Source organism: Lissotriton helveticus, chromosome 2_1, assembly GCF_964261635.1.
Source record: "Lissotriton helveticus chromosome 2_1, aLisHel1.1, whole genome shotgun sequence".
Taxonomy (NCBI): Eukaryota; Metazoa; Chordata; class Amphibia; order Caudata; family Salamandridae; genus Lissotriton; species Lissotriton helveticus.
The window spans coordinates 1,344,048,723-1,344,074,448 of NC_136059.1; the positions used below are offsets into that span (position 1 = coordinate 1,344,048,723).

The following is a 25,726-nucleotide window of genomic DNA, read 5'->3' on the forward strand; positions in this document are numbered from 1 at the left end:
CTGCACCACCAAATGTGCGGCGAAAGAGTGCTGAGAGAGGAACGCCCTGCCGCCTGGAGCAGGTTGATGGCCTCTCTCTATTTGTCTGTTGTGTGGTGGGCCAGAGCAAGACTTGGCCCAGGCTTCCAACAAGGTATCTATCAATGCCTCATTGAATGGCAGAAAGGATTGAGAAGCTGTTTGTCCCTGCTAGAGGACTTCCGTCAGAACATTAGTTTTATCTCCAAGATGGAGAGCTGGACGTCAAGGACTTCAGTCACCCTATGCTTTACTATTGAGTAGGTAGTAGATTCTGCGATGGCTGGACCGGGGGGTTAGAGAAGGACTGTTTGAGGAGAATTATTGAAGGCATTAGCTTCCTGCTAGTCATCATGGCAATTGTCATCTGTTAGGGGCTGACCAAACTCATAACCCATATCATAATAATTTTTAGAGTCTGTGCTGAAAAGTGTGTGTAGGGTGTGTTGTCACCCTTGTGGAGGCAATAGGTCAAATGGAGGACACAGATCTTCAACTGATGTCAAGTGCGACTTCGGTTGGGGCCAGACTCAAAGTCGAAGAGTACTATGGTATCTCCTCTTCTTGCCTCAATGGATTTGGTACTAGAGTCTAAGCGAAGACCCAGGGACCAGCACGGGCCATGGCACCGATTTAGTGGTCTGGGCTGGAGCTGGAGGCGTTAGAACAGGCTCAGAGGGTTCAAATGACACTGAAGGCAAACTTGCTGGCAGTACTCCAGATGGAAAAGCCTCTAGGCTCCTAGGAGCCCAAAGGTGCGCTAGAGGGAGACAGCATGGATCCGGAAAACCGGAGCATGGCTGTGCAGAACTCTTTGATCTGTTGTAGAGTGGCAGATGGCCCTGGAAATTCGGGCTGTGCCAGTGGCAATGGCAGGATCGGCTGCAAAGCATGGTAACACCAGGAGTGAGATCAAGAGCCATAGCTCTGACCTTATTCAGGCGAATGCAAGTGGCGAGAGGGGGCAGAGTTCTGCTTTGATTACTTATGCTTCTTTTTGGGCTTACCAGGTGATTCGGATCACGTTAAAGACCGGCCTCTGGAGCGGGAACAGGACAAGGACCAAACCTTGGACTTGGACCGTGACTTAGATCTGTCCCGTCGAGGAGTCTTTGGTTAGACATTGTAAAGTTTTGCCTTGTGGATCCGGATGGCCTTCGGGTTCACCGACGAGATGTCACTGCATACTTTAGGGACTTGACTTGACTCCATCTATCCCCGGCACAACTGAATGGGATCTGTCACATTAATTTCTTCACAAACCCAACAGAGCTTAAAAGATTTCCTATTTTAAGGGTGAAAACCCTAGCAAACAGAAAATGTCAACAATATATTGGGGTAAGTGTCTCTGAGAGACAAGAGAATGCTCTGGATCCATGCCTGGTGGCTTGGAAAGAAAGGAATGGATGCCAGAGCATAGGAGTGATGCCTGTAGTGGCTTCCCATATCTTTTCTAGAGCAGAGCTGTGTCAGTGCAGAGCAGAAGTGATACTGTTGAAAAGTTTCCAGATCTAGACTTACTTCTAGAGAATATTCAAAAGATGAGGAATCTATGGCGAGAAGTCTCTATCAGTAACATGATTTAACAATTAGTGACTTCTCTTTGAGTAGGTGGCAGGTACCATGTCTTAATTTGTGAGATACCCACAACAAACCCTTAGACTGTGTAACTGTAAATTCCTGAAATGTTAAAAACTCAAAAAATAAGCACACAAGAAAATCATGGCCACATAACGTTTTTAAAAGCTCAGCAGTAGAGGGAAAAGAGTGCTATTTAGGTATCTTGTAAAGTTGATTACCTGAAGCAATCTGTCTCCAACCTGTAAACTCCCATCTAGGTCAGCTATACCCCCAGGACTGATGGATTTCACAAAAATACCAAACTCGCCTCCCACCAAGGAAAATCCCAATCCTCCAGAGACAGGCTTTTCCAATTCAATATGAATCACACCAGCCTGAGAACACACAAAAACAAAAGGACCAGCGTTTTAGAACTGAGGCTAAGAATATTTGAACTAAAATCCAACTGCTCAAATTATCTTTAGGACGTTAAAAACTTTTAGATGTAACAAAACACGCATTGCAGATCGATTTTTGAAAATTACAGGTGACAAGTCTGTTTGTGGCATTCTACTAATAGACAAGGTCATGACTAAAAACAACTACTGAGAGACAAAATACCGCTGTAAACATTTCTTTTTTAACAGGAAACCTACACAAAAACTAGAGCTCCAAACACTGCGTAAGTGAACTAATAGTCTTAAACCAGATCAATGTGTTTCAGCTATGAAAACATGCCAATAGCATCTGACAAGTTTAATAATAATACACCATTTGCTGATGGCATCTAAAAATACACAGTAGTCTTGGACCCAGTTCAACTCCTTGTACTCCATCATTCCACATTCTATTTGGTCCCAAATTATCATGCTTCAAAAGTCAATTAATATAGTTAATAGTTAACAGAGTTAAGTGTCGTAACCATTTTTTACTCTACTCACACAGAAGTTTTACCAAAGCTTAGTCACGGCAATGCTGGCAAGCTTGATCTGGGAGACCACAAGAACCAGTACAATTTTAACCAGAGCGCGCTCATAGTGACGCGAGGAGAGGCCTGGGTTCGGCCTATGCCACCTGATCCCCGTTGCTTGTGTGCTGTGTGAGCTGTTGTGTTGAAGCTGAGAGTCCTGGAGCCCCACTCTGCCCCTGCAGAACGGATCAAACGACCTGCCTCAGAGCACAGGAAGTGCAGTAAATAGTGAGAGGTTCATTGTTTCAGACTGTAGGGAGAGCGAATTTATTTCTCTTCACTGCTCCCGATCGTCACATGTGGAGGGTGAGTTACTTTGAGAGGGGGCACTTATGGTGGAGCAGTGATCCTGGTGAACCCTGCAGGATGGATAGTATCCTGTAGCTGCCCCCCGCTCGCCTCATCATACTAGCCCCCTGATTGCTTTGGTGGAACGTGTGGGGGAGCACCCCAATTAACTTATACTATCTGTGCCAGCTGAACTGCGAGTACCCACTGTGTTGTCCCCTGGGGTGGTGCCGCTCTGGGAGTCTGCAGATAACACGGTCCCTTTAGCAATGGGGAAAGTAGACAAAGTACAGACCAAGTTCCCATTTGAACAATGTAGAACTAGAATCCGGGAGCCGGACGATTCCCAACACCCCCTAGAACAGTGCAACGCCTGCAGACCTCCGCCAAATCCTACCCACTATGCAATCAAGTCTTAGCTCGATAGATGGGAAAATTGACTCGCTGGTCTAGCGTATGGACTGCATGTCAGAACAAAAGCAGATGAGGAAGGCCCTAGGGCAGCTACAGGACAAGGCGGATGATTTAGAAGCTAGGTCTATGAGAAGCAACATACAAATTACTGGCCTTCCTCAGTCAACAGCCACAGAAATCATGGAATTGTTCATCGAAACTCTCTTAGTGATGCTCCTGGGTTGTGAAACCTTCTCCACCATGTTTGTAATCGAGCGTGCACACCGCTCTCTGGGCCCTAGACCTCCTCCGGGGACTCCTTTGTGCCCGATTAGTGCCAAACTTCTAAACTATAGGGATAGAGATGCTGCCCTAAAAAGAGCCAGAGAACTAGGTAACTTGCAGTATGAGGGCTCTACTATCTCGTTGTTCCCTGATTTCACTACTGAAGTGCAGGAGGCGCGGAGGTCGTTTGCCTCATTGAAGCGTGCGCTGCGCGCCCAACACTTGAACTATGTTATGATGTACCCTGCACGTCTCACAGTGACAATGAATGGCGTTACAAAGATCTTACTAGATCCTAAATCCCTGCAGAAGGCACTAAAGGGCTATTCCACAAGCAACAGCGCACAACTGATGCAGAGCAGTCGCAGGGGGCTGCAGGAGGCGTTTGGACAAAAACGACATAGGATGTATACAGTGAGGGGTTGGGGGTGGGGAGGGTTGCTGCGTTTCACAGATTTACAGGACATGCAGCTCCTTGATATTCGTACTGAACATCCAGTTGCTGCAAGCTTGATTGGTCATGCAGGAAGGAGAGCTCCTACGATGTCGGTAATACAATGCCTAGCTGTCCGGGCTGGTTCATTATAATTGCGCCCCTCCTTGCATATATAATATTGAAGAGGGTATGTGTATGTGGGGGGTGATCATCTAGTGGATTCTACTGCTCTATTCATTGCATACGATACAGTAAATGGGGTGGTGATGGACAGAGTATTCCGAATTAATGCAGAACACTCCTACCCAGTCAAGAGATCAGGGCTTGATCCATCACCGTTTTTTAGCTCACTGCACCATCCCAGTTCAGAACCTGGCTATATGCAAATTAGTCTGTCCCTGGCCCAGTGCATCATGGGAACAGGGCATATGCACAATAAAATTTAGAAGTGCCCTTTGACTCTAACCATACTTTGATCACCTGTTGACCTGCAGTGCGAGGACGCTGTGGGCATTGAGGTTGAGTATGGTATTTGTGTAAGTGTTTGATATGTTCTGGTTGTGTGGTCGGGAATTGGCTTTGGGCACCTGGGCTGCTTCTCTACATTTGAGCTTTCCGGGTGAGTGGTGCAAAACGCCACATGCTCATTTCAATGGCTGATATCCAAACTTGACGATAGCTAAGTCAGTATTGGTGGAGAGGCAATGTGCACCACCTGATGGCACTATGCCGTATTGGTTTGAGTTTTTTTTTTGGGGGGGGGGGGGGGGGGGGAGCGATCCGTTGGCATCAAGTTGGGGATGACGCAACGTGGGAGGGGGGCAGTGTTTATTGCGGTTTGTTTTCTGAACCACATAATGTGAATGGATCCAAGGGTATATTTCAGTCACACTAACCAGTTGATTGGGTTTGACATTATAGGGATAGTCAGCCTTGTCACAATTCCTCGGACATCACTAAGATGATACAACAAGATGGCCACCTAATTAGCAGCTAGATTCATCATAGTCCCGTTTTGCGAGTCCTTAATAGCGATTATTAAGGAATCGCTATTAAGGACTTGCAAAACGGGATTCATGTAGGAATGGCACAAAATATTGCGATTCCTACATCATCCTTATTTGCGATTAGCAAATTGCAAATCGCAAATAAGGAATAACTTCCCATTCATTCCTATGGGCCTACAGGCCCATAGGAATGAATGGGGAGTTATTCCTTATTTGCGATTAGCAATTTGCTAATCGCAAATAAGGATGCGATTTCAAGGGTGGCAGGGGTGTCCAAAGGACACCCTGTAGCACCCCTGAAATGCAAATTTACACAGGTGTTGCGCACACACATGTCCAAAGGACATGTTTGTGTGTAACATGCAACTGAGAAAAATGCACTAAAGTGCTTTTTTCTATTTTTTCGCTATTTACCACGAAGTCAGACTTCGTGGTAAATAGCGGCCAAAAATTGCGAATTCGCAATTTAAAATTGGTTAATGAATTGCATTTAAGGAATCTCAAATAGAGATTAATTAAATGCAATTCCTCGCAAATATGCGATTTCGCAAATAGCGATTTTTGATGATGACGAATCCCAAATGCAAAAATTTCCGTTGATGAATCTGGCTACTTTAACATGGAATGTCAGAGGCCTTAATAATCATCGCAAGGTACAGAATTTTGTCGCATACCTAAAAAAGCACTCTATAGATATAGCCCAATTGCAAGAAACTCATTTACCAATAGAAGTACGTTTCTCACACAGAGAGTACTGCAGGGTTCCTTTCATGCCTCAGGGTTCTCATCCCACGCCAGGAGGATTCTCACATGGGTCAACCCAAAATCAGGACTTTAAATTGATCCATACATAGCTTATGGGGGAAGGGCAGTATACCATTTCTAGATGCAGTGGGAAGGGCCTAGACTTGCTTGTGCATGGACCTAATTATGATAACCCTCCATTTTATCAGACACTTTTCTCAAGCCCTTGTTTAGATACTGTACTGCCGTTGCTGGTGGGAGGCGATTTTAATTGCGCCTTGGATCCAATATTGGATTGCTCAGGAAGTCCAATACGTCGCCCTTCGGCCTCAGCAAAACATATTGTGGATACTGCAGTTCGTCTAGACTTGGTTGATGTCTGGCGAACACGATCCCCGGTACAAGGGGGTTACACACATTACTCTGTCCCACATGAGCTTCACACTTGGATAGATTATTGGTTATTGTTGAGAGATTTATATTTGGAGGTTAGTGACTGTAAAGTTCACCCCCAAACCTTGTCTGATCATGCTACCATACTATTAGTGCTGCGCAGCCAACAGAAGCGACCTGCCCCGTTCACTTGGAGGTTCCCTCTCTAATCGGTGCTAGATAATGCTTTTAAAGTGGAGATCTCTGAAGCGATTGAAGATTTCTTTGCAAACAATGTGGGGTCTGTTACTCATTTCATCACTGTTTGGGAAACTTTGAAAATTTATAATAGAGGTATAGCTATATGTAAACACTCCAGGGTGCTGCGCGCCATTAGGGACAGGCTAGAACACTTGGAAAAACGCCTTTCTGAGCTAGAGACGGAATTGCTCCGAGATGGGGCAGCCAATGGGGACGAAGAATTGAAAAAGACGCTGGAGGAGTATCATGAGGTGGCCGATAGTGAAGTTAAACATATGCGGAAATATGCAGTTGCTAGAAGGTATGGTGAGGGAGATCGTCCAGGAGCTACACTTGCAGCATTGCTACGACATAAGAGAGCATCCTCAACAATTACGACGATTAAGTCTGACGAAGGGGAGTTGCTGGAAGACCCTGAAAGCATAGCAAACTGATTTCAACAGTACTATACGTCACTTTAATGCTCCCGTTCACATACAGATGATAGTATGATTCAGGACTATTTAGAACATATAAAACTACCCTGGCTCACGAATGAGCATCATGAGTACCTGATGAGACTGCTAGAGGCCTGGGAAATACACGAGGCCTTATGGCATATGCGATCCGGTAGTGCCCCGGCGCAGGACGGCTTAACAGTGGCCTTCTACAAAGAATTCAAAGACCTTTAAGTTCCCCACATGGTAACGTTGTTTGAAGAGATCTGTGAGTCAGGAGAGATGCCTCCATCAATGAGAGAGAGCATGATAGTTACTATACTTAAGCCCAGAAAGTCCCCTGAAGAGTGCTCCTCATTCTGGCCGCTGTCACTACTAAAAGTTGATACCAAAATATATGCTAAAGTTTTAGCCAATCGCCTTGCAAAGTTAGTTCCGAAATTGGCTAGTACTGAGCAGGCGGGGTTTGTTCCTGGCTGGAACTTGACATCTAATTTGCACACTTACTTTGGTGCAGTCCAACAAGTTAACCCAGAGGTAAGTGCAGCAGCAGTTTTCTTAGACTCAGAAAAAGCGTTTGACTCTGTAGAATGGGCATTCATGGGGGCGGTATTAGGAAGGATGGGGGTGGGCGAAATATTTCTTAAACTGATTGCAGTGCTGTACAACTCACCGACTGCTAGAATTCGTATAGGTGATATAGTAACCGCTCCTGTAAAAATACCTAGAGGCACCAGGCAGGGATTCCCACTATCCCCTCTTATATACGCTACAGTGGCAGAACCCCTAGCGTGTGCACACAGATTTCATGGGCTTCGTTTTCTTAATTACAATGTAATAGTGTCATTGTATGCAGACAACACTTTGCTTTACATCAGAAATCCAGAGGTCAATCTGTCCCCGGTGCTCAGGGAAATTGTCCGATTTGGGGAGCTCTCTGGATTCAAAATCAATGGGACTAAGTCCATCATTTTCCCCTTTACCAAATCCACCACTCCTATACAGTTGGATTTCCCTCTAAGTTGTTCCACAGACCCAGTCAGTTACTTAGGCATACAGATTCATACAGACCCAGACATAGCTTTCAGGTAGAATTATCGAAGGGCAGTTACTAAGCTTGAGGAAGATGTAGACTGCTGGATACGATTGCCCATTTCTCTACTTGGGCGGATATCGCTGATGAAAAAAGTGATCCTCCCGAGGTTCCCGTTTCTGTTTCTGAATATTCCCATGGTCCTCCCGGCGCACTTTTTTAAAACTATTACCGCTCTATTGATGAAGCTGGCTTGGGTGGGAAAGCAGCCGCAAGTACAGTGGAAGATGCTTACCCTACCTTACAGCCTGGGTGGGCTGGGAGCCCCGGACATGGATCTGTATTATAGAGTAGCACAAAGTTCCCATGCATTCCATTGGATACACCAAAATGTGGATCCTCCAAACTTAAGCATTGAAAAGGTGGCTGTTGCCCCTGCTGATCCCCCTACTGATCCCCCTACTCACTTGTTTGGCTCACCCGATTGGCGTACGGTAATTCTCGATTCCATTAATTCCACTGTTCATGCATGACACGATCTGGTGAAGAGACAGGCGGGTAACATACTGTAGTCCCAACTTGCCCCTCTGGAATAGTGTGCTTGGCTCCCTATGAGTGGGGTTCGGGCATCACTCAAAGCAATAAAAACCATAAACATGACTAAAGCAGGTGACCTCTTTCTGGAAGGGAGAGCACGCTTGTGGGCTGACGTTGAGGCTGAAAGTCATGAAGTGATGCCATTAGTGCAATTCCAGTACCATAGTGTGAGACACGCCATGCAAGAGATTCTAGGAGACGAAATGGCAGAGCCACCGGAGGTAGCTCCTCTCACACTTATATTAAAATCGGAATCCCCCTGCAGATTGGCGTCCAATATTTATGGTTTAATGCAAACCTTTCGCAAGAATTTTTATACAAAATCAAGGCTGGAGTGGCAGAATGATTTAGACATAATTATAGAAGATGACAGCTGGAGATATTGCTGTGAAGAGGCAAGTCTCCTTAAATGGCTGCCACTGGCTAATTAATTTCAAATATCTACAAAGAGTTCATTATACGCCTGAGCACCTCTTTCAGTTTGGGTTGCGTGAGACAGCTGAGTGTTAACAGTGCAGAGTGAGCCCTGCAGATTTTCTACATGTGGCCTGGGTATGCCCACTGGTAGCCAAATACTGGGAACAGGTATTCCAGACGCTGAGTGACATCACTGAGGTGGCTTTATCCCCGAATCCCTTAATTGCCATGTTGGGTTATACCAAGAACATAAAGAAGGAAATCCGAAGATTGGTTGAAATGGGTTTATTAGTTGCAAAGCGTAGAATAGCAATGCGCTGGGCGCGGCCCCCCCACCTACTATGCAGGAGTGGGCACGAGATACGTTATATTGCAACACACAGACGGAATTGTATAGTGCTCTGCCCCCCCCCCCCTCGCCCCCCCCCCAGAGTTGCCCTAAAAACTTTTGGGGATTGTATCAAGCTTATTTATCAGGTAAAGCTCTACCGGCCTCTGATCCGGTTCCCCACACAGTAAACTGTTCACAGTGATTGTGCATACTGGCTGCTAACAGGTTACTGGCACTTGGGGTCAAATTGAGTAACCATCCTAACTTCTCTTTTTACATCATGTGCAATGTATAGTTGCTTCTGCTCTGTATCTTTGTAGACGCTACTGTGGTTCTTATATGCTTATATTTGGTTTCACTTTTTTTGTTCTTTCCTACGTACTTGCTTCAATTATGAATATTATGCCATGTATTTTACCAGTTGCTCAGCTACATGGAGCGGGAAATGTCTTTATCAAAATGTAAATCTCAATAAATATAACGATAAAAAAATAAAAAGGGGGGAAAGGAAAAGAAAATGCTCATAAGGCCTGCATTTCACAAACTCTCATGGCTGAATTCATTGCCATAAGGAAAGCCATTTTCATTGACAGATAAATCACACTACAAATATGTAAATGCCTGAATATGAAGCCATCACTGCGACAGAACAAGATACCACTGAGCCATAATACACAGCACTGGAGGCCACACATTCACAATTACCTCCAGAAATTGAGAAACAACAGGAATTTAAAAAATGAAAGCATAATCATGCTTTGTTAAGAAAATGGAACGAACTGTCATACACCCTCAGCCATGCTTTGCAACGGATCCCTAGCAATTTTAAAAAAGAACAATTCAGCAACACAGAAAACAAAGCTCCTAAAGGACAATGGTACGCCTGAAAACGCCAGTGACAGAACCTCTGCATTCTGCTGGAATTCAAACCTCTGTGCTTTTTTGATTGACATATACCATCGTAGTCACAAATCCCTCTAATAGTTCATGTTTCAGTTAATAAATCTCACAATGTCAGAAAAGAAGCATGCTTCTGAAATGATCCATGTAATAGGTTGCACTCTTCCTAGGACAGAAAATACTTAAATAATAATAGTTTCAAAGATTTCACTGGCTGCAAAAAAGATCCTTATAACATACTCTTCCGGGCTAATCCGGAGCGAACAACATAATTTTGTGGGAAACTCCTTGAATTTGTTGAGACCTATATGCAGATTGGACAACATCTAAGAGCTGTATTCATAAGACAGAATGTTAGAACGCCATCATTCATCATTCTCTAGTACAATACTTAGGCCACCAACATCCTGAAGATTCTGAACCACTTCAGTTCCCACATCACCTTCTGACTCTTAAAAATTGGATAGCTCTCAGAGAAATGAACACCTTTATAACCAATTACAGATGAACTCTCTTAAGTATTTCTATAAATTGCCTGCAAAACATCTAGACATTGTCCTTCTGTGAGCGTGACAAAACAAACCTGTGGCATTGTGTGGATCCCAAAAGAACAGTGACTTGGCGCCATGGAACAGACTGCGCCTTGTCCTGTGTCTTATCCCTACCCGGATGCAGTAATAGTGACCTTCAATACTGCATGCTGCAACGTCCAAAGCGAAGGTAAAGTCTCCCTGATTTCATCAATTGTAGCTTAAGCTAAATCTGCACAATGCAATAGTTGACTACTGCACAAGATTGAACAGGCCTCCTTCTAGAGAAGATACAGAAGTTTAGCTTATTGTTGGTCTGAAAAACAGAAAAGACCTACCTCTCCTTTCTCAAAAGTTCTATGCTGGCTTCCACATTGAGCTTGGATCTGTCTGATCTGTAACTGCTATGAAAAGTTCCACTATCTGGTTTTACACCTAACCATCAATTACCTCAAAGTCTGCTTATCACCCAGCCCTCTATGTTAGTGAATTGTGGACATCACAGCAGCACCAACCAGACTCGGAACCACTTAACAGGCCAACTTTTCTAATTAGGAATTATTCCTCCTGGCACCTCTTTAGACAGGCTTTTAAACATTTTTAAACTTACTCTATGCCCAGCCTAAAACCAAGCCAGTCCAACACCATGCTCCATCACCCAGACTATGATCATGCTAAGATGATAAAAGTGCACAGTATGAACAGCAAAAGTCACTTATTTATGAACCATGAAAAAGGTATAACATGAACAGAATGTGTGTGACAAAACCCATTTTTAAAAAAACGTTATTTTCCATTTCCATAATACAAAAATTCAAAGCATTTACATATATGGTACACTGCTGCACGCAGTAGGTAACTCCACATTGAATCATACAATGAATATTGAATACATTTGCTGAGATTGTCTTCCCCACCCTCCTACCAGCTTTGCATTGGTAGTTGCCCATCTATGTAACCAGAACACCCAGACAATGCTTTACAACCCCACAAAAAAAATCACCTGTGATATGAGAAGGTCGAGCCCCCCCCCCCCCCAAGATGAAATAATACATAACAATGGAACAATGGGTGCATCTGAGAGGCGTATGTCCACCCAGTAGTGTGTCACACCACTCCTGTGGGGAACAGCCTGTCCGGGGGTTGTTAAGTGGGGGTGGTGTTCATTTCCACTAAATAGGCTTTGAAGGGGCCCCAAATATCCTTTGGACGCGACACTGCAGGTATGGTGTCTGCGTACAGCTCACTATTCGTGTTATTGTAGGCTAAACTCTGGAGCCAGGTCTTTATCGTGGGCAGGGCCTTGCAGCCCCATTTAAGGGCAATCTCCTGCTTGGCAAGCAGGAAGGCCATTACAGTAAATTTACGAACGGGTTTAGGGAAGCTTAGTACACAGCCCAACAATGCAGACTCCGGTGAGAGAGCCACATCCCCATCAATCATCTTAGCTATTTCAGCGCAAATTGAACGCCAATATGGCCTAATCTTTGTGCAGTTCCAAACTAAATGTGCACAGTCTGCGTGTGGTGTGCCACACTTTAAACATCCGTGTGGCCTGCTAGCGTCGATGGTGTGTATTTTTTGTGGAGACATGTAGACCCTACATAAGAATTTAAAGTGTAATACCCTGTGTCTGCTGTTTAAGGAAACTTCTTTAATTTTCACACAGCTAAAGTCCCAGTGTGTGGCTGGAATATGATGCCCCAAATCCATTTCCCAAGCCTCCCTGACTTTGGTGTCCTTTCCAGGAACTAGTGTCATGCATGAACCATACATTTTCGAAACCAGTCAAGCAGTACCAGGGGAAGAAATTACAGTGGTTAACGGGCCGAAGTTGGCTGGTGCCAAGGGAAATTCTGTAAATGTAGCCCTAAGCGCGCTTCGCACCCGTCGAAGGATGAATTTGTCCATAAACGTAGCTTCACTAAATTTATCCTCCTCGTCTCCGTCAAAGACATGGCCGTCTGGAAATTAGGTTGCCGATCTTGCTGATTGTAATTTTGGTTAGAGTGCGCTGCACTATTTTTTCAGTCATGATGGGGATCCGTGCATTTTTCAAAACTGGAATTTCAGAGGAATATAGTGTATTCACGGCTGTGATTCTAACCAATTTCGGCCAGGTCCAGCTGTTCGTGGAAATGGTTTGAATGTCTCTAGGGTCTCTTGGAAGGCCCTGAGGTAATACTGTGTGAAGTTTCGCAGGCAACACCAGATCAGCCTCAGGTCTTGAGTAGGGAAATCTAGCATCTGGATGGTACCAAGAGTGCGCAAAGCTGCACTGCGCCACCAGGTAATATATATGAAAGTTCGGAACCTCAAAACCTTCCCTGGCATAAGGCAATGTTCAAATTCACAACTTTAGTACGAAACCCAGTGATTTTATTGCAGCATGTTGGGCACCAGTAGTAGCAGAGCTTTTTAATCTCAGTTTAATTACACAGTCAGCATAGATAATACAGCAAATGAGGACAAACTAAAAGCAATAAAAAGAAATAGGCATTTTGCTAAAATTGTGAAAGTTGTGTTTATAAAAGAAGTAAAATAAGTACTGAAGTTCCTCATCCTAGTTAAAGGTAGGGTTGCTGTCACCGATGGGATTGTAATAAGGTGGTGTATGTGACTCAAAGTAAATATCCAGCCTGTCGACAATAACTTAACATGTTTACATATACTTTGTTTACATGATATCCTCCCTAAATTTGGAATCTGCGAATAGAGTAGATTAAATGTGCATATTATATTATCTGGTTGTTAAAGAAAACAGTTAATAAAAAAAAAAATCTTAAATGAGCTCCAAGAGTAAACTACTTAAAAAACGGCTGCAAAACTGAAATGAGAGCATTCTGAAATTAAAGTACTGAAATATCAACCCACCTTCTTGAGTTGTCTATTCAGTGTCAATCGAAGCTTGCTTTTTATATTACTATAGTTTTTACGTTTCTCCACACAGGGAGAGATGGGTCTTTAATATAAAAGGGCCACATGCATATGTCATTGTAATAGCTGGAAAAGTTCTCATATAGGCTTACTTACATTTGTGCTCTGTTTAAAATATCAACTTTTGAGAAATTAAAAAAAAACTCACTTATATTGCTGGCAAATCGCAACTGTCAGAGATTCCTAAGAGTACTCACAGTATTAATTTACACACAAGGTGATGTATAGAAACAAATATCTACCTTCAAAATGTTTGTGAATATCTCCAAACATGGAAATGTATTGGTGTGCACCAATGTTTGCAGGTGGGTCTGCCTTGGAATGTTCACATGTGAGTAGATTTGCCAACATAGAAATTCACCTTACTGATGGAATTTCATGTGAGTAAATCCCATTTATGAGAGCAAAATCCCACCATTCCTAAAAGTGAGGATCAGGAGTAGGATTTTGCTCTCGTAACTGCTGGTGTTAGGGCACTAAAGATTTACTCTATAATCAAATTCTAAATGATTTATTTTTCCCTTACATTAACGGAATAATCTGGATATGATTTTCCTTATGAGGACCATTTTCAGGTGCCAAAAGTATATTGCAACAATAAAAACTATGTAATTTGAGCCTAACCACAAATATAAAAACACCCTCAACAATATAAAATACTTGACATTTGGAGACAAAAAACAAGCGATGAAACACATCTTGAAGAACTAAGTTAAAGGAGGCAGGCCCAACGAGACCGATTGCACAGGCCTCTTATAAATGAAAGATGACTTATGTATGGTTTCTAAACATAGGGCCTGATTACAATGGCGGGGAGACTGCCACTGACAGATTGTCAGTGGCGGTCTCCCCATCATCTTAACCAAGTTTACCGTATGTCACATATGGACGGCGAGCGGCTGTGTGGCGGTCGGAAAGACCAACCGCCACGGAACCAACGGGCTTAAGGAACCCATCGGTCCATCGGAGGCTGAGCAATACCTACAATGGTGGCAGTGCCTTCCAGGCACCACTGTAGGCATTACAATATTCATTTCCACCAGCCCTTTCATGGCAGTGAACCCGCTAAGAAAAGGCTGGAGGACAGGGACATTGGCCCACTAGGGGCCCCCCTTACTCCCTGGCCCACAGACACAAAACCTGGTGGGCACCTATGGTGCCCCCCTACATATCCCTGCACCATGTGGCATGTACCGCTTGGTGCCTGCCACATAGTGCAGGGATATGTGTGGGGTGTTTGTTTTGTACTGCGGCGGTTGCTGCAGAGCCCAGCACCTGCTGCAATACAAAACATGGACCATGCAACCGTAACGGTGGCGGTAGCATTATAATTTGCCTTGGGGGGACCACCGCCTGGTAGGCCGGCGGTCACAAATATGAAATGATGGAGGACGGACTGAAGTCTGTCCACCATCGTATTTGGACCCATAGTTAGGAAAAAAAATATGGGTGTATGTCCTTACGATGCATGCCATTAACACACATATAACACCATTTGTTGACCTATACAAAGAGTAGCATTACATTGTGTGGTATATTTGTGTGGTATATATATATATATATATATTAACGCTCGAAAATAGCGCCGACGGGGACACAGGCACAACGAAACTGCAATCATTCATTTGACATTTTCCACCGAAGGGTTGGCCCAATGTTTGCACTACAAGGACCATAATGCTCGACATTGTATCCCACCTGAGGGCAATCATTCACGGAGCTACTAAAGGTCTCACTATGCATTCGAAGGGCCATCTGATGTCAAAATGGCTCCCCCTACCCTCCGAAGAAGGCCGATGCGGCCGAAATGCATCAGGATATTGGAGCCGTTAATTGTTTTAATAAACGTGTTGTCTCACGAACCTGTGGAGTGTGCTCCTCTTCTTTCTCTTGGAGTAGAGAAAACTCGGATATATATATATATATATATATATATATATATATATATATATATATATATACACACACATCTATAAAAATGTATAGAAAAATCCAAAGGTTACTGGCACATTATAGTTAGGTTCAGATTTCAGATTTCACATGCACAAAACCACAGAAATTAAGCAGTTATATTTACCTGAGTTAACTATAACTTACGTCCCCGCAATGCACTGCTAACGACCTAATATATTACATCACTCATGACATGGTCAGGGACATCGCTGATGACATCTCTAATGACATCACTGATGACATCACTGATAACATCATCCAGTGATTTACAGTGTTTTCTAAAAGTTTCTGAGTGTTCAACATATACACTAAGGTATCACAAAAGTTAATTTGGTTTACTTTACTAATCCTAAACTGAGAAAAATCCTAACTAAGACTTTCAGTATTCACAAAAGGCATTTGTAATGTAATGTAATGTAATGTAAATTGGATACCGCGCGACTATCACTCCATGGAGCATCTTGGCGCCTACACAGACCAGAGTTGATGTAAATTCTGGTCCGGCTGCTTTCAGTAGTATGACCAGAAAACTCATACTAGGGCTCTCGCACTAGTGTCGGGGAGACTAAAAATCCAGGTCTTCAGCGCCTTTCTGAACTCAGATTCCCGTTCCATAGCACGGAGATGTGGGGGGAGTTTATTCCATGCTTTGGATCCTAGGACTGGCAGAGATTTGCCACCCCTTGAGATGAGTCTGAAAGTCGGTATAGTCAACAGATTGGCATTTGAGGATCTCAAAGTGCGTGATGGATGGTATCAGGAGAACCTCTTTTGTATGTACTTCGGTCCTTGCAAATGAAAAAGCCCTAAAGGTAATTACCAGGACTTTTTTTTTTATTTCACAAAGTTTTTATTGAGAGAGAAGGAGTAAGATAGAGCATTACAATCCAGAGCATAAATCAAGCATGGTACAGATATTTGATGAAAGCAAAAAGCAAAAATAAATAAATAGATAAATAAATCAATGAATAAATCAACAAGTAAATAGGAAACCAAGGACATTGGGCACTGCATCAATACACAATGAAAATGTCACGCCAACAAGAGGTGTAAATCGACAGTACTATTTATGAGTAACAGAGTCTTGGGAAGGGGACAATCACTCCATCATCTGGGAAGGTCACAAAATCATCTTCACGCAGGACTTCTCTAAGGATACGGTGGAGGTGCGCAAAGGTTTCCTCGACCTCCGAACCAAACTTAGAGCCAAGAACATCCCCTTCTCCTTCGCAGGGCCAGCCAAGTTCAAAGTCATGATAAACGGTCACCCAAGATTCTTCACGGACCCAAAAGACCTGGCATGCCATCTCGAAGACTGCCCAACTCAAGAAATGGATCAATCTATTGGACTGTCCAACAAACGGAAGACCACGTGAAGACCATGGGTCTAAACCACACGACGCAGATCATTTGGATCATTTGGATCACAGCCTTTTGTGGTTTCCTTTGCGGAATCTCACCGACTGCCTCATGTTAGCTATATCCTCAAAGAACTCTATTCGGCTCCTGTCTGACGGCCGTGAAGCCCGACGATCTGTTTCGCCGAACACTTGGTACCGTGAGTTCATAAACTGGGCCACCAGGGCCAACCCAGTGACTTCTTGTAATATCAGATTGCTTGTGTTTCTTCTTGAATTTTGTCTTATGCAGTTGGGTACAACTAGTACTACATACTCTCTATGAGGTGCTTTTTGCCTTCCAGGTAGGCTTCCACACACCTAGTTCACATTCCTAGACCACACACCTAGATCTAATTCCTCACCAATTAAAGCTCTATTTTGGGCAGGTTGAGTCAGCTGGTACACTATGCGCGTCATAACGCGCCTTTCAGATACCAAGTAGGCCGCTGACCACATAGTTTCATTGCCGTATAGAATCGAATAGATCTTTGCCTAGTTGTTCCAAAAAAGACACCATTACCTAGGTTGTCTCGCTTAATAGTATTACTGTTAACAAAGGTTACTCCGAGCCTTATGCTAGTTTGCTATATAGCCCACTACGTTCAACATTGGGACTGCTAATATAGTAATTCTACTGTTATTATTACTCCTGTTTTGCTCAGCAAGGTACTGTCGTCGTACTCCCTACGTACGTATTTGGGGGGAGGGGAGGGTGGGGGGAGAGGGAGGGGTCACCTGGGGAATTTGAAAATGAGAGAGTATGTAAGAGATAACAAACGTCATAGTTTAAGAGCCTTTTACTTCATTTTGTATTGTTTGTATTGTTTTCTGTTCTTGATGGTATCTGCCCCTTACAGTTATAACATTCACAAACTAGTTCATCAAGTCAGTTTGCTTCCCTACTGTATCCCCAACCCTATCTGTAGACTTGCATCTCTTCACACTGCCGCATACAGCATATCCTTAAGCCTCACACTGATACTTGACCGACTTTTCCAACTCAGTGCACATGAGTCTGTCACGACAACTCGTTCATCACACGGCTCTCCGCCAGCTCTCTATTTAGCGGTACCTTCTCATACCAATGGCTAAAGCAAAATCACTAACGGACGATCTTAACATAATCTCCTTGAACGTCAAAGGTCTCAATCATCCTGTGAAAAGGCGGAAAGTGTTTGAATATCTTGCTAAAACAAAAGGGGATATCATCCTGTTGCAGGAAACCAAGCTATCAGAGGATGACTTGCGCTTCCTTAACATTCACTGGTCTTCCCATGTTCTGTCCTCTGCTGCATCACACAAAAAGGGTGGAGTAATCACTCTTCTATCGAAAAAATCCAATCTGACACTGATATCACACACTCATGACACAGTAGGTAGACTATTAGTGACCCATCTACGTAGAGAAGATGACCTTATCCACGTGGTAAACATTTACGGCCCCAATTCAGATGACCCCGAGTTCTGGGACTCAGTCTCTCGCTCAATGGAGCATATCCCACAAGATGACCTTCTGATAGTGGGGGGCGACTTCAACCTCCCCCTCGATCCCATACTAGACAGGCAGTCCAAGTGCTCTTTCCACCCTTCACGTTCGCATGAGGCCCTGCTTCGTCTCTGTGAGCGCTATTGCCTAAAGGACTCATGGCGTCTACAGAACCCCGATGGGAGGGACTACACCTTTTATTCCGCCCCTCACAATTCCTACTCGCGTATTGATTTTATCCTAGTCTCCAATTCTTTCACACACCTGATTGAGGAAACCGACATTGCCCCCAAATTGGTTTCCGATCATGCCTGTATCCACACCAAACTTGCCGGATCCCGATCGATCCGTCCACCTAGAAGATGGCGCTTTAATGAGGAAACCCTAACCAATCCCAACGACAAACTTCTGATAGCTAACGCCATTGAGGAATACTTGCTACTAAACAATATCCCAAACACCGCACCTAACACCCTATGGGACGCACTTAAAGCCACGATCCGTGGAGCCATTATCAACATCAGAGCCAAAGCCAACAAGGCACTGAACAAAGACCTGGAGCAACTGGAACAAGAAATCAGTTCTCTAGAATCCCAACACAAAGCCAACCCCCAAGATCTCAAGCCCCTAGACATCCTAATCAAAAAGAAATATGAATACAATGCCATCACTAGTAAAAGAGCGGGTGTATGGATCAACCGTTTCAAAGCCCTAAAGTTATGCGAGGGGAACAAAGCGGGTAAACTGCTAGCTTCTTACCTCAAACACAAACAAAGGATGTCAACCATATCCTCAATAAAAGACTCCGCAAACAACACCCACACCAACCAGACCAAGATCTTAGACACTTTTAAAACCTTCTATGAAGATCTTTATAGGAACGACAGACCCCTGGACATAACTGCTTGCACCGAATACCTTGAATCCCTCGACCTCCCTAAATTAGCAGAAACTGACAAACTACAATTAGGGTCCCCCGTTAGTCAAAAAGAGATTTCAACTGCCATCAAAACACTGAAAAGCAACAAAGCCCCCGGTCCGGATGGCTTTTCTGCTTCCTTTTATAAAGCCTTTGAAAACCAACTTACCCCTACGCTCCAAACAGTTTTCAATTCTACCGCATCCAGTGGGAGCATTTCCCCCTCAATGAGTGAGGCTACGATAATCGTTATCCCTAAAGAAGGGAAGGACCCACTCCAAACCAAAAACTACCGCCCCATCTCCTTAATAAATCTTGATTGCAAGATATATGCCAAGATCTTAGCAAATAGACTAAACGCTGTTCTCCCCAACCTGATAAGCCCGTCCCAAGTTGGTTTCCTGAAACACAGGATGTCGAACGATAATACCAGACTCCTGTGCCATATACTAGAGAAAGCTAAAAACTGCCAAGCTCCATTAGTCGCAATAACCCTGGACGCTGAAAAAGCCTTCGACAAGGTTTCATGGCCCTTTCTCCGACAATGTATGCACTCATTCAACCTCGGTCACTCTTTCATCACAATGGTGATGGCCCTATACTCCTCCCCCTCAGCGCGAATAGCAATCAACGGCACCCTCTCCAATCCATTTCGCCTCTACCAGGGTACTAGGCAAGGTTGCCCACTTTCACTGGCACTCTTCCTTCTGGCCCTTGAACCCCTCCTAACTGACATCAAACGGAATGAGGACATTGAGGGAGTCTCCTTCGGAGACACTCGGATAAAACTGGCAGCTTATGCTGACGATATACTGATCGTCACAGAAAACCCATCCAAATCCATTGCGGGACTCATGACCTCAATCAGCAAATATTCGGCCCTATCTGGGTATAAATTAAACAAGGACAAATCCGAAGTCAAACCACTAAATGTCCTCACCACCAAAGAAGTCCTTGGTAACTCGGGTCTGGCCTGGCAGACAGATGTTATAAAATACCTAGGGATAGAATTCACCGATAAACTACTGAGTACACTCAAACACAACGAGTCAGCCACATTAGCGAAAATTAAAAGAATCCTGGATGGCTGGTCCCCGAGGTTTATCACATGGTGGGGTCGGGTAGAAACTGTAAAAATGATGATATCCCCGCTAGTCAATTACCTGAGCACAATGCTACCCCTCACCTTCTCCAAAGAATTCCATTCCAAGCTAGACAAGATGATATCCTCCTTCCTTTGGCAAGGGAAAAAGGCCAGAATTAGCCTGAAAAAACTCCGTCTTGATAAAACCCTGGGAGGCGTCAATCTGGCGGATTTCAAGCTCTATCAGACCGCTTTTTTGGCCAGACAGGGTTCATTCTGGCTGACCCCACGCACAGACTACACCCCAGTGTGGCTATCTGTGGAAAAATCCCTTCTTCAAGGCCTTGACCCCTCCGCCCTTCTTACCATTAAAATACACCCCACTCTAGACTCGGGAACCATCTTCAAACACACGAAAGCAGCCCTCCTTCACGTAAGTAAACTTTTACCTCACCAATTCCGTAGATCGAAGTGGGAATCGTTATGGCAGAATAACACCCTAACATACAAAGGGAAACCACTAAATAACTCTACATGGATAGAGAGAGGAATATACTTCCCTCACCAATTATTTGAAGGTTCTTCACCACTCACCTTCTGTGAATTACAAAGTAGATTTCAACTCCACAACATAGAATTCTACTATTTCTTAAACATTAAGGTGGCACTCACCAAGGCAGCTCTGAATGACATCACCCCCTCCCTTCCCGACTACCTAAACTCACTTAATAGACTTGGCCATCAGGTTTCCAGAATGTACAAATTGATTCGCCCTCAGAGGTCCAACCTGACTAAATCCATGCAGTCATTCTGGGAATCATGTTCATCCACAACAATCTCAGAAGTAGAGTGGGCCAGAATTTGGGAGTCAACCACACGACACAAAATTAGCCCTACACTGTCCCAAACTAAATTCTGGCTACTCCACAAAGCCTTTTGGACCCCTAGAAGACTCTTCTTGCACAATATCAAAGACGATGACTCTTGCTGGAACTGTATGGCGGAAGGTGGAGACCTTGAACACCTAATATTTAAATGCCCTCGTGTTGCTGCCTACTGGGATAGAATCTTTGAGTTCATCACCAAAGTCCTACATATTTCTCTCCCGAGAGAATTTGCAACTCTAGTCCTGGGATTTACCAAAGCCGTCACTCTTAATGACAATGACAAAGCCCTACTTGACCTGCTTCTGACGGCGGCGGTTAAAATTATATTGAATAACTGGAAGGACACAGGGAAAGCCTCTTTCCCCCATTGGCTTAACTGGGTCTCAAATCTTAGAGGAGCCGATAATACAGCTCTTGCCTCTACACCCTGGCGCCCCCCACATAGGAAATTATGGTCCTCACTCGATGCTCACTTTGACCTTTTCAAGCCTCCGTGATTGTCCCATTCCCAAGACTCTATTACCAGGACTTTAAACAGCACCCTTTTGACCACTGGTATTCAGAGTGTTCAGTGTGGTAGATGCTGAGGATTTCTTTGGCCACTTCAGAACCAGCCTGGCGGCTGCATGCTGCACCATTTGCAGCTTATGAGTAACCGCCTTGTTGGTTCCTGCATATAGACTGTTACAATAGTCGAGTCTCGATGTTACGAGTGCGACCGCTACCATTTTCCTGGCTGACAGTGGGAGTAAGTCAAAGAATTTTCTTAAAGTCTTAATGACATTGAAACAGGTACCTGCTACTGACAGCGCCTGTTATGACACACATAAATGACAGGGAGGCATCGGCATTGATGCCTAAGTTACGTGCCGCATTAGTCGTATTTGGCGGTACCTCCGCATCTTCAGGCCACCACTGTTTAGAGATAAAGTCATTTTGCGGGCTTAGCGGCAGGATTTCCGTTTTTCCCGTGTTGCACTTCAAATGATTCTTTCCCATCCATTCAAAAGTGGCCGTCAAGCAGCATTTAAGATTTTCTTCCCAGTTCTTAGTGTCTTTGTCAAGGACTAGGATAAGCTGCGTATCGTCCGCATACGCGATAACGTCCATCCCAAAGGACGATATCAGCCTAATCAGAGGGGTGGTGTAAACATTAAAAAGCGTCGGGCTCAGGCTAGATCCCTGAGGGACTCCTGATGTAAGTGCTTTTTCCTCTGAGCAGAAGTCACCAAGGGTAACCACTTGCCGCCTGGCACTCAAAAAGGACTCCTAACTTCTGTGAATAACGAAATGAGTAAGTGCCTTCTGTGAATACCAAGATGAGTAAATGCCTTTTGTGAATACCAAAATGGTAGTAAGTTTAGGATTTTGTCTTAAGTTAGTTCTGTGAATCGGGACCTCTGTGTGTTGCTGACCTTCAATTTGACTCTTCCTTCTCATTTATAATCTCTATTTTGTCTCTTTGTGCTAGATTCTATTATTGCCTCTTTCTGCTCATTTCTGAAATTATTCGGCCTCTTTCTGCTAGTTTCTGATCTCTATTTTGCCCCTTTCTGCTTGTTTCTGATCTCTATTTTCCTCTTTCTGCTCGGTTCTAACCTTTAGTTTGCCTCTTTCTGCTTGTTTCTGATCTCTATTTTGCCTCTCTGCTCACTGCTGACCTTTATTATGTCCCTCCCTGCTCGTTTCTGATTTCTATTTTGCCTCTTTCTGCTTGTTGCTGACCTTTAGTTTACCTCGTTCTGCTCGTTGTGGACCTTTATTCTGCCTCTTTCTGCTAGTTTCTTACCATTATTTTGCCTCTTTCTTCTTATTTCTCACCTTTATTCTGCCTCTTTCTGCTCGTTGCTGACTGTTATTTTACCTCTTTCTGCTCATAGCTGACCTTTATATTGCCTCTTTCTGCTTGTTTCTGATCTTTACTTTGCCTTTCTACTCGTTGCCGACCTTTACTTTGCCATTCTGCTCATTTCTGATCTCTACTTTGCCTCGTTCTGCTAGTTTCTGATCTATTTTATGCCTCTTTCTGCCCGTTGCTGACCTTTAGTTTTCCTCATTCTGCTCATTTGACCTTTATTTTACCTCTCTCTGCTCCTTTCTGACCTTTATTTTGCTTCTTTCTGCTTGTTTCTGAGCTCTATTTTGCCTTGTTCTTCTCTTTTCCCTGGGACCGCAGGGGAGTCTCAAGGCAGCAACGGTCCCAGCCAGCTCCCCACCTCCTGTAGGAGCCAGCATTTCTGCTCCTGGAAATGCAGGAGAAATCATTTAATCTCTTTCCCTGCCCACATGTCTGTGAGCTGAGAAAGGAATGCAACCTCTGCTTCTAGCAGGTGAGAGCACTTTGACTCTGCCTGCTGGAACTGGAGTGTTCAAACAGTTATGTCCCGGAGGTGGGCACCCTGGGAGATAGCAGGAGCCGGCCCTGGGGTATGTCGGTCACCAGGGCCATATGGCTCCAGAAGGGGGGGTGTGCAGGCCCCCTCCTTTGATCTGTTCGGGACGGCCACTGGGAGGTGGTGGGCCCTGGGGCCATATATAGCCTCAGACAGGGGCCACTAGGCTGGCTTCCATGTGGAAATAGTTTATCTGGCCCAAGTGTGGTGGTGGTTCCCGGGCCAGGAGGAGGACGGGCGGACCCTGTTTATTTTGTTTATTTAGCCCTTGGGGAGGTGGTAGTCCCTTGGGCTTCTAGAAGCCCTAGGGGTGGGAGTGTCGGTTGCGCCCTTCCATTTTTAAAAAAATGTGGTGGTCCCCCTGGGTCCGGTAAGGTCCACGCTGTCCGCAAAATATTTATGTAGCCTGGGGAGGTTGTGGTCCCTGGGGCATAAAGATGCCCTTGGAGGGGGCCACATGCCCCCCTCCTTTTATATTTACTATACTGGGCATGCACCCAAGACCTGGCCCATCTGCGGCCTTCTTAAATACAAGTGTGTGAGACTGCGTTTACTGTTTTTTTTTTTTGCTGCTGATGTGCGACTCCGTCATATTTTCACGGCTTAAATTTAAGAAAAAATGCTTTTTGAGGTGGCGGGGTCCCTCTGGGGCCCCAAGTCTTGCGGACCAGGGTATTCTTTTTGTGCCCTCTTTTCTTCTTTAATATGTTTTTTGTGGGACGCAGCTGAAGCAGAGCCCCAAGATGGCTGCCAACACTTCATTGTTGAAGTGTTGGCAGCCAATCAGATTTCAGCACGGGGACTGTTAGCTCCTCGAAGGATCCACGTTCCTGTATATCTAAATTTGGATTTCACCAGTTATAGTTAACCGCGCTAACTAAAACCTGAGCCTCCACCATGCACTGCTTATGGCCTCATATATGACATCACTCGTGACATATTCTATGACATCATTTATGACTTAAATGTTGTATGACATCATTTATGACATAAATAATAAGATCACCCCTGGGGGTGGGCCCCCTCCAGCCTCTAATGGCTCGAGGAGGGGGCCACCCAACCCCCTACCCCTTTCTAAATACAACCCCAGGGGTAGGCTCCCCGGAGCTTATACTAAATAAATGAGGTCCGCCTGCCATTTTATTTTCGCGATCCAGCGAGAGTCTTGCTGGTACGCTGCGTTTATTGCCATTTGTTTTCTTGTTGGCCCAGGGGAGGGGTCCCTCTGAGTTCCACCCATGGGGCTTAGGGGGTCAAGGTATCCCTACCCCGCCCCATATATCTTTTTTTTCAAGGACTTCAGGCCAGGGGACAAAGTCTCAGAGATTAGTTAGAAATCATCTCAATGCGTCATCTTGTGAGAGCTGTGCCCGATAACCCTACTCCTGTGGTGAGAAAGTTGTATTACAGAGACTAGGTCCTATATTCTATTGAATTATATTTGGCACTGTATGTAAGTTACCAGCACAATAAAAAGCAATTTGTAAAAGCAGTAAGTTACCTCTTGTTTTAAACTGTCAGGATCATTTTCACTTTTACCAAGATAGTCTCCATGATGATGACCTAAAAAGAATGAATAAATAAATAAATGCAATGAGAAATCCAAATGCCAATATTCAGACAGTAATTTGGAACACAATTTTATCTCAATTGAAAATAATTTCTACTGAATTTACATTTAATGCAGAGATGAATTGGATAGCAGGCCAATGCTTTTTTTATCTCTTATTTAAGGAAACCTTGTTCAATCATCATTGCCATTTTGATTGTCACAATGTATTGGAGAAGAATTTGCCTATAGCTATTGTGGCAGCTCACACATTGAGTGGGTCTGATTTGTGAGAGAGGTTTAATATTGCCACTGCCAGCCTGAACATTACACCTTTAATGCAGTAGACCCTTAAAGAACTTTTACAAATGTTAACCGAAAGGGAACGCTGGCACACCATATTCAATCAAAAACTGCCAAGCTCCAGCGCTCTTGTCAAGATTGGCATCACATAATTATAAAAGCATCAAGTCTAATGAACTGATAAAAATGCATGCAGTGAAGATTGTTCATCCAAACTCTAAACATGACCCCACAAC

At 44.3% G+C, this 25,726-nt stretch overlaps 1 protein-coding gene across 8 annotated transcripts in view; it reads right to left on the reverse strand.

Moving 5' to 3' along the window:
• Positions 1–25,726, reverse strand: part of PTPN13 (protein tyrosine phosphatase non-receptor type 13) — a 1,030,035-nt gene that overhangs the window by 147,788 nt on the left and 856,521 nt on the right. For 6 of the 8 annotated variants that reach the window (XM_078676288.1, XM_078676281.1, XM_078676285.1 and 3 more), the window contains 2 exons: positions 25,140–25,201; positions 1,818–1,973 (listed from right to left, as the gene is read on the reverse strand). In XM_078676288.1, coding sequence (XP_078532414.1) covers positions 1,818–1,973; positions 25,140–25,201 — 218 coding nt within the window. The remainder of the gene's footprint in view (positions 1–1,817; positions 1,974–25,139; positions 25,202–25,726) is intronic. The other 2 variants (XM_078676287.1, XM_078676286.1) reach the window with 1 other exon arrangement.